This window comes from Pristiophorus japonicus, chromosome 2 (genome assembly GCF_044704955.1).
Source record: "Pristiophorus japonicus isolate sPriJap1 chromosome 2, sPriJap1.hap1, whole genome shotgun sequence".
NCBI lineage: Eukaryota > Metazoa > Chordata > Chondrichthyes > Pristiophoridae > Pristiophorus > Pristiophorus japonicus.
Window position 1 is genome coordinate 268,155,531 of NC_091978.1, and position 13,445 is coordinate 268,168,975.

Consider the following 13,445-nt stretch of genomic DNA (forward strand, 5'->3'; position numbering starts at 1 on the left):
GTTCAAAATGCAGTAATTAATAGGTCTGTTTATCTTCAAGAAGTAAACGTTGACACTATCTTTTGAGCATTAAACTTTGCAGCTTATTTTCTTCTTAAAATTGAATCATATGCTTGGGATGGACAATAGTGCAATACCAATGAGGCAATGCATGACACTACAAAGCAGCAGGGAAAGCGGGTTGTGTAGAGGACACAGAAAGGCTGCAAAGAGATTTAGATAGGTTAAGCGAATGGGCTAAGGTTTGGCAGATGAAATACAATGTCGGAAAGTGTGAGGTCATCCACCTAGGGAAAAAAACAGTAAAAGGGAATATTATTTGAATGGGGAGAAATTACAACATGCTGTGGTGCAGAGGGACCTGGGGGTCCACGTGCATGAAACTCTTTTTGGAGTTTATCTGAAAAACATAAAACATTAATCTGTGCCACCCGACCTGGATGACACACCAGACATTTACAAGGCCCTTTTTTTCTTTTTTGTGGTTTTTTTTTTGGGCACTAAAATCACATTTTTTTTTTCCAGTGCCCCCTATAAAAGGGGAGGGGGACACTAAAAGCACCGGCAATTAAAACAAATTAAACTTTAAAACGTAAAATCAAATTAAAATTTGGTTTCCTTGTGCATGAATCCTCCAAAAAAGTTAGTTTGCAGATGCAGCAGGTAATCAGGAAGGCGAATGGAATGTTGGCCTTCATTGCAAGAGGGATGGAGTCCAAAAGCAGGGAGGTCCTGCTGCAACTGTATAGGGTATTGGTGAGGCCGCACCTGGAGTACTGCATGCAGTTTTGGTCACCTTACTTAAGGAAGGATATATTAGCTTTGGTGGGGGTGCAGAGACAATTCACTAGGCTGATTCTGGAGATGAGGGCGTTACTTTATGATGATAGATTGAGTAGACTGGGTCTTTACTCGTTGGAGTTCAGAAGGATGAGGGTGATCTTATAGAAACATTTAAAATAATGAAAGGGATAGACAAGATAGAGGCAGAAAGATTGTTTCCACTGGTCGGGGAGACTAGAACTAGGGGGCACAGCCTCAAAATACGGGGGAGCCAATTTAAAACCGAGTTGAGAAAAAATTTCTTCTCCCAGAGGGTTGTGAATCTGTGGAATTCTCTGCCCAAGGAAGCAGTTGAGGCAAGCTCATTGAATGTATTCAAATCACAGATAGATAGATTTTTAACCAATAAGGGAATTAAGGGTTACGGGGAGCGGGCGGGTAAGTGGAGCTTAGTCCACGGCCAGATCAGCCATGATCTTGTTGAATGGCGGAGCAGGCTCGAGGGGCTAGATGGCCTACTCCTGTTCCTAATTCTTATGTTCTTATGTTCTTATGTAGGTCACAATTCTCCACAATGATTAACCTGCTAATAATCAGTTGATAAATTTACAGTGATTAAGTCACAATCATGAGTCCTTCAGTGTGGATGGCATCAGTCATTAAGAAAACATGCACTTGATTGGTGCTGGCCATTACAACAGCTGCGATCAAAAAATGCAGAATTCACATCGATAACCGTCCGGAGGAGGCGGGGGTCCCCGATGGAGGGCACTCTACGCAGGGGTCCTCCCACTATTCATCGGGGACTTGGCCTGGAGGGTGGTGCACGGAGCAGTGCCGTGCAACAAATTTTTAAGCCGGTTCACGGACTCCCAGGCCGCCTGCAATTTCTGCGGTCTGGAGGAGTCCGTGTTCCATGTTTTTATTGAGTGCACAAGGTTGCAGCCCCTGTTCCATTATTTGAAGGGGCTGCTCCTGAAATTCTGGCTGCACTTCAGTCCCACTCTCCTGATCTTTGGGCACCCTGTGCGGAGGGGAGCGGGTAGGTCCGAAGGCCTCCTCGTAGGACTGCTCCTGGGCACGGCCAAGGGTGCCATCAGCCGGTCCAGGCAGCGGGCGGTCGAGGGGGTCGTTCAACCTGACTGCCTGCCTCTCTTCCGCTCTTACATCCGGTCCAGGGTGTCCTTGGAGATGGAGCACGCGGTGTCCACCGGTACGCTCGCGGCCTTCCGCGAGAGGTGGGCACCGGAGGGACTGGAGTGCATCATCACGCCCGGCAACCAAATTTTAATTTGATTTTACGTTTTTAAGTTTAATTTGTTTTAATTGCCGGTGCTTTTAGTGTCCCCCTTCCCTTTTATAGGGGGCACTGGGGAAAATTGTGATTTTAGTGCCCAAAAAAAAACAAAAAAAGAAAAACACAAAAAAAAACAAAAAAAAGGGGGGGGGAAAAAAAAAAAAGGGCCTTGTAAATGTCTGGAGTGTCACCCAGGTCGGGTGGCACCGTTTAATGTTTTATGTTTTGCAGGTGAACTCCAAAAAGAGTTTCACATAGATAAAAGCTGTCCCACAATCGAGCACAAATACACAGCATCACACAGTGTTTGGATGCAAGTTTGATCCTCCATTTCACTGTGTTCTATCTCTCGGCTGCATTAATGTAGGGAGGTACTAAGAGGAGGAGGCACTAACTGGAAGGAAAGCAATGAAAAAAAAACTGTGGGTACAAATTCTAGTCCAGAGACTTGAGCACTTAATCTAGGTTGAGACTTGAGCACTTAATCTAGGTTGACTCTTCAGGGCAGTACTGAGGGAGTGTTGTACTGCCACAGGTGCCATCTTTCGGATGAGTCATAAAACCTGGGCCCTCTCAGGTGGATGTGAAAGATCCCATGCCACCTTTCGAAGAAGAGGAGGGGAATATTCCTCAGTGTCCTGGCTAATATTTATCCCTCAGCCAACATGATGTAAAAACAGATTATCTTGTCATTATCTCATTGCTATTTGTGGAACCAAGCCGTGTATAAATTGCCTGCCGCATTTCCTACATTGCAACAGTTACTACCCTTCAAAAGTACTTAATTCATTGTGAAGTGCTTTGGATGTCCTGGGGTCATGAAAGGTGTTATGTAAATGCCAGTCTTCTTTCATACAGAAAGTTGTTAATAAGACATTATTGTACATCGCCTTTAGCTGGACATCAGAGTAACATTGTTGGAAATCTGGGAGCACATCAGTCACCTGACCTTATCGGTTGCGATTTCTCTGTGTGCTATTTTTATTGTACTTGTTAACTGTCTTGTATCAAATTCCTTAGTGTGCTATTTCAACAGGTTATTACACTATTTATTTTAAAACAGGTTTGCTAAATTAGCATGTATGGGAACTTAACACAATTGTATTAATCAACATTAAAAAGTAGCAGATATAGAAATTTCAACTGCTAGCACAAGGAAACCACATAAATTAGGACAAATTGGGTGGGGAGGATGGAGGGGAGTAGTCCTCAAGAATCTTCACATATGCTTCACTCTTGTGGTTCAAAATATCACTTTAACCTTTCTTTGAGATTACTACCTCCTAATCACTCAAATATATTTGTTAACCTACATATAATGTTCATACTTAAATGTACTTTTATTTATACATTTCAAAAATGAACAGATTTGCAACCTTTTGGGAGGTCTTAAAGACCGAATCACACCATTCACACTCCTGAGTTCCCAATGGCTCAGCTAGTTAAGCCAGTGAATAGCTGAATCATACCGACAAGGAAGGTCACTTGTTCAGTGCCTGGAATGTGCTGAATGAGCTCATTTCAGCCAGCCTGATAGGAGCATTATGATTAGACTCAGCATCACTGGGTTAGACCAGGAAAATAAAAATCAGCCTGCCAATCTTAACCCAGCGACCCAGGCCATGTGTGGATTTTGAATGAGGACCTGATCAGACTTAATAGTGAATAGATAGGTCTCTTGCCATGTCCAATTTCCATCTCCCCCGCCCTACCCCCATCCCCCCAGCTCAAGATGCCTGAGACATTGCTGCTCTGAGAAGTTCTGGTAGGGGAAGTGCTCCCTGAAGACCCGCTGTGGGTATGTTGTCCTGCAGGGTGCCCTCCACCTCCCTCTTCATCCAACTTCTCCTGTTCTGTCCTGTCTTCTTTGCTCCTCCCCTCACCCTCTAGCCCCCACCAGACCACTCAGAACTATATAGTAAAAATGTTTTTGCAGAGCTGGTCTCCAGTCATCTTAGTTAACCCTTGCCACTGGACCAAGACCTAGCTCTGTCAAGCCCATGTGGTGGCTGGTGTGCAACGGCCACCACACGTTAAAAAAATCCACGCACAGACATCTTCCACCCTTCAACATGTAGTTCGGGACCTGGAATATTAGGTCTTCATTCGAACACCTTTTTGGCATGGAAGCAAGTCATCCTCGATATGAGGGACCGCCTATGATGATGATGAAAATTGTTTTGAAGGCAGACAAAAACAGGGCAGCACCAGATGCAGAAGTTGAAATACAAAATTAACTATCATTCCTCAAACAGGTGCTGCTGGAGTAGGCGTTAGCCTAAGGGAAACATGTGACTTGCCCAGAAAGAAAATCCCTCTCCAATATCTTCATTTGAAATTGAATAGACGTAGCAGTTTTACAAACAGGAAGTGATGCCTACAAATAATCAAACTCCCATTCCGAGTTGGGGCTGAACAAAATCATGCACGAAAGAGAGCGAGCAATTGTGTAATTTCACACTGTTTAAACAGAAAACCGAAGGTATCTGGAATTAACTTACTGCCTGTGTAAAAAAATCAAAGCATCCAGTTTTCACTTTAACATGGACATTGTATAAACTCCAAAGGGACAAAATTGCCCCTTTCTACAAGAGCTGAGACCGCCTCAAAGAGACGGCCATAGGTCGATAAGGAATCACCATTCGGTCAGCGCGGAGGGGCTGTTATTTTGTAAATTGCCCACCTTTATTTTTGGAGCTGTGTATGGGAACACTCCACCCGTTTTCCCACCGTATCGTGCACGCGCTGACCCCTTACCGACTGAGGGCGATCCCCTTTCGGAAATTGCCCCACGGGAGCACCGCCACCGCGGGTCGGTGCTCCCAACAGCTTTTCCCAGTGGGTACCTTCTTGTGGCTGGGCGGCGCTTCCACCCTTAAAGGGGAGGGTGCACTTCCGCAGCCACCCCTTTATTTTAATTGTCTGGTCGGCCCGACAATGGTGGCCACGGGTTCGGCCCAGCTGAAACCCTCCCTGGTGGCCCGGTGTTTGGCACTAAAATGGCTGCACAGTTTGCAGCAGCCCTTCCCAGAGTGACGGCCACTCCAACCCACCCGCACTTCTGCTCCGATGCAAAAAAAATTTCAAAGAGCTGAATTTCTCCGGATTGTCTGCCCCTTAAAACGTCGGTAGTTGTGCCCTGTTTCGGGCAGAGGGCAATTTCGGCCCCCAAGTTTTCTAACATTTAGTTAGAGGTCAATTCATCTTCAAATACGATGGAATTGATTTCTCGTATAGATTCCATCTATTCATGGCCAGTCATTTTCCCAGATCCCTGTTAGAAGCTCTAGAATTATGCATATATTGTTAAATAGCTCAAAGTAACATCTGACATGCATAGTGAAGAACCAGTAAACCCTATGACACTTATATCCACAAGATACCCGCCTATAAAGTGACATAGTGCCCCATGATCCATGTAGTCTCTGTAGCTGCAGGCAGCACTTTACTTCCAAGCCTATTTGTAACAGTGATTAATTCCATTTCATGCTGCCTTATTGATCAACAGTGTCAGGCAAAGATCAACAAATGGTTGACATCAAAGCACGGCAGCACAGGTATTTATGGATTAGTATCTTGCCAAAAAATGTTCCTTTCAGTTACACAGAATAAAATAAATGGTAGCAAAGGGATGACAGCTGAGAAAATCCCAAGAAGAATGGCTAATTGATGCTTGCTAAACAGATTTCATCCACTTGTCACAAAGAAGCCTCTGTCAGTTTTCGCCTTCTTTTAAGCAGCTGAAATAATGCTATCATTACAGGACACATAATGAATTTACACCTTAATGCGTGTTTGGTCCAGTTTGTTAACAAATTCAAATTGCTGACCAAAAAAAACAGCTTTTGCTTACCCACATGGCCTGTATGTGAAGACAATGTAACTTTCTTCATCTGCTCGCTCGATGAAAGTAACGCAAGTGTGTTTCTCCCAGTGCCGCATGGCCTGTTTGAACATTGCCCGCTGGCTGCCTAGAGGAATCAGAACGCTAATTGAGAAATTGTATCATATCATCCAAGCATTTTAAAGAAAGATGCTTTTGTTGCATTTTTTTAATCTTTATCTGAACTCATTGTACAACAACCAAATTTATATTTTATATCAAAACTGAATTCATATCAGAAATGTCCTCAAGTGCAAACATATACAGGGAAACTTTATTTGGTGTTAACAAAATATCATTACCTGTTATGTTTAAATTGGCATTGTGCTTACATTTGTTTATAAAGATTTTGCATTGTGACACCGGGGGCAGAATTTCCCCTTTTTATAGCCCCGTTAGTGCCTCGGGGGAGGGGGGGGGGGGGCGCTACCGCCTCCCGGGAAATTGCCTGGGAGGTGGCGGAGGAGCTGACGCAGCAGCGGCGCGCCCCACAGTTAATGCTAATGTCCCGGGCCGCCGCGCGACTGGCAATGATGTCATCATCGTGCACACGGCAACCTTTCACCGGCCCATGCCGACCCCTTAGTGCCCCACGGGGGTAACTGCCACACAGGCTGCGAGGCTGCTGTGGGTGGATGTCAATGCCAGCTTCGTGGGAAACGGAGCGCCGGAGATTGCACTCCACTTCTTTTCGGGGGTGATCAGGGTAATTCCGCGTCGGGGGGTGGGGGGGGGGGGGCAGAACTTCCACGCCGGGCGCAAAAGCACCCAGCTCTGGAAGTTTACCACCCCCAATCAGGGCGTGGCCAATTCCGCCCCCAGAGAGCCACTGAAAATTGCACTTTCAATTGAGGGGAGTTCATGCTAACACCTCTTTTAGCTCTAACCCAAAATGTCCATGTCTCTGGGGGAGGAGGAAGAAGAAGCAGAATTGTCTATTAAAACCTGGATAAGTTGAAACCAACCTCCATTTTGTTTTGCCAATTAAGAAGAAATTAAATTTTAATGGTCCCTCATAAATGGCAGGGCTTATTATTATCATCATGAAAATATGTACAGATTTTTAAAGATTTTGCTATATTCTTTAATACTCCATTCATATTATAGGCCTGCTTTTGGAAGTGGGGCTGTGTGCATGTCTCTCGAGGCATAGAACATTATCCATCAAGGTGGTTTCATTTCCTGTCTCTGAATGCCACTGACAGCAAAGATAAATATTAAATAGTTGCCACTGTAACCATTTGCCATCAGATCTGCCAGTTTATCCACATAATCCGGCCATAAAATATTCCCATTACTGGCCCTAACACCTGGGATGGTCAGTGGTTAGAACAGCACTTGTGAATGCAACTTTGTAACAACTGCAGATGCACAAATTTTGTGCGTGAACAGTAGTTGCATTGTTGCTGCGGTCTCAGAATCCATTGATCCTGCAGTGTAAACAGAGTATAAAAAGACGTGATTTATGCCATCCATTTCTTTGGTGGTTTTATGTTTAAAGCTGGTGGAAGAAAAGAGTCAAAATTTAAAACAGTGCAAGTCTCAGATACAGCCCGTTGCAACCTGCTTGTGTCGGGTTACACGGTGAAATAAGATGACAGGCAGCATTGCCATTATTTTCTTCATTTCTAAATTTGAGCACTGCAGGAAGAGAAATAAATACCGTCACCTCCCAAATTCTAACAAACCATCAATGTACAACATAGAAGGCACATAGTGGTGCCAGGGTTCCAGCATTTCAGTGGAAATCTGTAACCTTAGAATGCTGTATACTAGCAATCACATTGAAAGCCAATCGGAAGAGATCTGTGATTCGATGCCTTTGACCATGAAAACTTCGATCTGAGATGCTGGTGGAGCTGTCATTGGCTCAGATTTTGTTGGCGAGGGGCATCTCCCTCCGTACCCCATTAGTTAGACTTTTCCTCTCATCCTTCAGCTCAAAATTGTTTTGCTCAGCAAGTGGCAGACAGTGCGAGCTATTAACTATACTGAGCTGTGCCCTTCACGGGCTATCTCTTCCCCTCGCCACAGGTTGCTGGACAAGTTACATATTAATAACGGTGTTCACGTTAAAATTGCTATTCTTTGGCAGCAAAATCTAGGCCGGTATAATATTGGTGGTGGAAGTATCGCACACTCACTACTTACAGTATATCATAGGAACATAAGAAATAGGAGCAGGAGTAGGCCATTTGTCCCCTCGAGCCTGCTCCGCCATTCAATAAGATCATGGCTAATCTGATTATGGACTCAGTTCCACTTCTCTGCCCCTTCCCCATAACCCTTTACTTCCTTATTACTCAAGAATCTGTCTATCTCCGCCTTAAATATATTCAATGACCCAGTCTCCACAGCTCTCTGAGGCAGAGAATTCCATTGATTTACAATTATTTTGGATGGTCTGTAGATCAAATGCCCCCTTATTAAAAGGGCACTAAAACCGACAAATAAACAAATTAAACTTTGGACATTAAACGGATCAAATTAAAATTTGGTTGCCGGGGGTGATGGTGTACTCCAGTCCCTCCGGTGCCCACCTCTCGCGGAAGGTCACGAGCGTACCGGTGGACACCGCGTGCTCCATTTCTAGGGACACCCTGGCTCGGATGTAACCGCGGAAGAGAGGCAGGCAGTCGGGCTGAACGACCCCCTCAACCGCCCGCTGCCTGGACCGGGTAATGGCCCCCTTGGCCATGCCCAGGAGCAGTCCTACGAAGAGGCCTTCTGACTTGCCCGCTCCCCTCCGCACAGGGTGCCCAAACATCAGGAGCGTGGGACTGAAGTGCAACCAGAATTTGAGGAGCAGCCCCTTCAAATATTGAAAGAGGGGCGGCAATCTTGTATATTGAACATAGATATAGAACATGGACTCCTCCAGACTGCAGAAATTGCAGGCGGCCTGGGAGCCCGTGAACCGTCCACAGACGGTTTACAACCCTCTGAGAGAAGAAATTCCTCCTCATCTGGTTTTAAATGGGCGACCTCTTATTCTGAGACTTTGTTCCCTAGCTTTAGTTTCCCCTATGAGTGGAAATATTCTTTCTGCATCCACCTTGTCAAGCCACCTCATTATCTTATATGTTTCAATAAGATCACCTATCATTCTTCTGAACTCCAATATGTATAGGCCCAACCTACTCAAGCTATCTTCATAAGTCAACCCCCTCATCTCCGGAATCAACCTAGTGAACCTTCTCTGAACAGCCTCCAATGCAAGTATATCCTTCCTTAAATACAGAGACCAAAACTGTATGCAGTACTCCAGGTGTGGCCTCACCAACACCCTTTACAATTGTAGAAGGATGCTCTGCTTTTATACTCTATCCCCCTTGCAATAAATGCCAACATCCATTTGCCTTCCTGATTACTTGCTGTGCCTGCATACTAACTTATTGTGTTTCATGCACAAGGACCCCCAGGTCCCTCTCTACTGCAGCACTTTGCAATTTTTCTCCTTTTAAATTATAATTTGCTTTTCTATTTTTTCTGCCAAAGTGGATAACCTCACATTTTCCCACATATACGCCATCTGCCAAATTATTGCCTACTCACTTAGCCTGTCTATATCCCTTTGCAGATTTTTTATGTCCTCCTCACAATTTGCTTTCCCATCCATCTTTGTATCATCAGTAGACGTTGTTACATTACACTCGGTCCCTTCATCCACGTCATTAATATAGATTGTAAATAGTTGACGACCCAGCACTGATCCCTGCAGCACCCCATTAGTCACTGTTTGCCAACTGGAAAATGGCCAGTTTTCTATTAGTTAGCCAATCCTCTATCCATGCTAATATATTATCCCCAACCCCATGAACTTTTATCTTGTGCAGTAACCTCTTATGTGGCACCTTATCCAATGCCTTCTGGAAATCCAAATACACTACATCTACTGGTTCCTCCTTATCCACCCTGATCATTGCATCCTCAAAGAACACCAGCAAATTTGTCAAATATGATTTCCCTTTCATAAATCCATGCTGACTCTGCTCGATTGAATTATGCTTTTCCAAATGTCCTGCAACTGCTTCATTACTAACGGACTCCAGCATTTTTCCAATGACAGTTGTTAGGTTAACTGGTCTATAATTCTTTTTGTCTGCCTCCTTTTTTTAAATGGGGGCGTAACATTTGCGGTTTTCCAATCCGCTGGGACCGTCCCAGAATCCAGGGAATTTTGGTAGATTACAACCAATGCATCCAGTATCTTTGCAGCCACTTCTTTTAAGACTCTAGGATGTAAGCCATCAGGTCCAGGGGACTTGTTTGCCTTTAGTCCCATTATTTTACCGAGTACTACTTCATTAGTGATAGTGGTTGTATTAAGTTCCTCCCTCCCTATAGCCCCTTAATTATCCACTATTGGGATGTTTTTAGTGTCTTCTACCGTGAAGACTGATACAAAATATTTGTTCAACGTCTCTGCCATTTCCCTGTTCTCCATTATTAATTCCCCAGTCTCATCCTCTAGGGAACCAACATTTACTTTAGCTACTATTTTCCTTTTTATAGAAACTCTTACTATCTGTTTTTATATTTCGTGCTAGTTTACTTTCATAATCTATCTGCCCTCTATCATTTTTTTTACTCATCCTTTGCTGGCTTTTAAAAGTTTCCCAATCCTCTGGCCTCCCACTAGTCTTGGCCACATTGTATGCCCTTGTTTTCAATTTGATACCATCCCTTATTTCCTTTGTTAGCCACGGATGGTTATCTCTTCTCTTACAGTCTTTCCTTCTCATTGGGATATATTTTTGTTGCGAGTTATGAAACATCTCCTTAAATATCCACCATTGCTCATCAACCGTCCCACACTTTAATCTATTTTCCCAGTCCACGTTAGCCAACTCTACCTTCATATCTTTGTAGTCTCTTTTATTTAAGCTTAGGACCCTGGTTTGAGATCCAACTTTCTCACCCTCCATCTGAATTGGAAATTCAACCATGTTATGGTCACTCATTCCTAGAGGATCCTTTACTATGAGATTATTTATTAATCCTATCTCATTACACAGTATTATATTATCATCGTTAATGTAAAAGTGGATTAAGAAATGGAACAGAAGAAAGAATCCACATTTTATAAAACTGGCAAAACCAAACATCAAAGGCAACAAACAAATCTAAACATCCTGTCAGTACAGAACACCCAGAGCAGCCATAATGGCTAATCAGATAACAATGACCAATATGAGCACCAAAGGATCCTGTACAGTTTCCAGCATTCAAAGATTATTAGCATCTCAAAGAAATAACAACCCACTGCAATAATGAGCTCTGCCGTGGAGGGCGGCAGTCACGAATTAGCTCTTTGCTCTGGGGTGCAGACACGGAGGTAGAATTTCGGTGTAGATTTTGAGAGACTCCATGCCCAGAATGGAGTCTCGCTGAACGGCCATTCATTTTAATGACTGGACAACCAGGATCGTTGCAAATCAGCATGCTGACCTCCGTGCTCCACAGAGAGGGACTGATATTTATTCTTTTTGCCGTGATAGTACTGAAACCAAGAGGCACACTCCAGGCTGACTATTTAGAAGCTGCCAACAGTTAAATGCTCTCGTAACAAACTTTTGTTAGTGGTTTGCCAGCAGCAACACCAAATGTAACTGAAGTGCTTCTGTCTGTTCTGTACAGGCCTGCAAAACAATTTTATTATTGAGCAGTGCAAGCCTTCCTCAGCAACTGGGGGAGGTACAAGGCCCCAGTAAAATAACTGCTATTCATGATTTTAAAACAACTGGTCATGTGCAAACTTGCTTTATGATGGATCCAGGTGCTGGAGCATCACCTCAGGAAGTAGCTCTGCATAGAACATCAGTGGGGCAGTCTGCATCGAGAAGTGCAGAAAATTCATGGTGCCTCTGGCTCATTCCCACAGTAACCCTGGTAGAAGTGTCACAAATTGTGCTGGAAAGCAGGTGCACCAGGCCCTGACCTAATTTTTTGTGCCATTCTAAGGGAGGGAGCCGTTGCTCACGCCAAGCAAAGTCAGCCATGTACATAGGAATCTAGGAACGGGAGGAGGCCATTCAGCCCCGCAAGCCTGTTCAGATGTTCAGATCAATGGGTCATGTCCAGATCGATGAAGAGGAATAGCCGAATCATGGAATTCAACATCTGACTTTGGGACCTCTGCAAAAAGAAGCTTCTTCACTTTATCGATAATTGGGAGGTGTTCGCTGGACAAGGTAAGTTGTTTAGGAGGGACGGCCTCCATCTTAACTTCGTGGGAGCAAAAAGGAAGGCAGAGGGTGTTGAGCATGCTTTCAGAAAGCATTTAAACTAACTCAGCACGGGGATAGTGACTCACTGAGAATGGCGGAAATATTAAATGAGTACTTTGCATCAGTATTCACCCTTGAAGATGATGCTCGAATATTAGAATTTAATAATACTAGTTTTATGAGTAACATTAACATAGCTATGCATACTGTTTTGGAAAGAATTAAGAACTTCAAAATAGATAGAGCAGCAGAGCCGGATGATATCCACCCAAGGGTCCTCCGGAAGATGGGACATGTGCTGTGCGAACCCCTGGCCTGTATTTTTAATAGCTCACTGCACTCTGGAATGGTTCCTACAGATTGGCAGGAGACTAATGTAGTACCCATTTTTTTTTAAAGTGCCAAGGTAGACCCGGGTAACTATAGGCCCATCAGTTTAACATCAGTAATAGGTAAGATGCTTGAAAGAATCATAAGGGATGCAATATATGAATACTTGGATAGGGAGGGACATATTAGGGACACCCAACATGGCTTCATAAAAAATAGGTCATGTCTCATAAATCTAATTGTATTTTTTGAAAAAGTTACAAAGTTGGTAGATGAGGGAAGGCCAGTAGACATTGTTTACGTAGATTTCCAAAAATCTTTTGACAAGATACTGCATAAGAGGCTTCTCTGTAAGATTGGAGCCTCTGGTATTAGTGGAAATATATTGAGCTGGATTCAGAACTGGCTGGCAGGTCGCAGACAAAGAGTAGTAATAGATGGATTTGGGTCTGTTTGGAGACCGGTCACCAGTGGTGTCCCGCAGGGATCAGTGTTGGGACCGTTGCTTTTTATTATTTTTATTAATGATCTGGATTCACGGGTTGGCGGCACAATTGCCAAATTTGCCGATGATACTAAGATCTGTGCAAGTGCTGGAACTGTAGAAGAGGCACATCTGATTCAGGCAGATCTTAATGTGTTGGGAGACTGGGCTCAAGATTGGAAAATGATGCATAATTTCGATAAGTGCAGTGTTATGCACGTGGGCAAGAAAAGTGCTCAACATTCTTACACTCTCCAGGGAAAGGCATTAAAGATGGCGGTGATAGAAAGAGATTTGGGCATTGTAGTGCATACATCCTTAAAGGTACACGAGCAATGCCGTGCAGCGATAGCTAGAGAAAATAGGATGTTGGGGTGTATCCACAGGACAATTGAGTATAAGACGAGGTGTACTGTTTTGTCCTTGTACAAGACCTTA

The 13,445-nt window shown here is 44.0% G+C and overlaps 1 protein-coding gene across 1 annotated transcript in view; it reads right to left on the minus strand.

Annotated features, from left to right (window-relative positions):
• tll1 (tolloid-like 1) overlaps nucleotides 1-13,445 on the minus strand; it is a 454,505-nt gene that overhangs the window by 233,736 nt on the left and 207,324 nt on the right. The window contains exon 5 of the mRNA XM_070864299.1: nucleotides 5,934-6,051. Coding sequence (XP_070720400.1) covers nucleotides 5,934-6,051 — 118 coding nt within the window. The remainder of the gene's footprint in view (nucleotides 1-5,933; nucleotides 6,052-13,445) is intronic.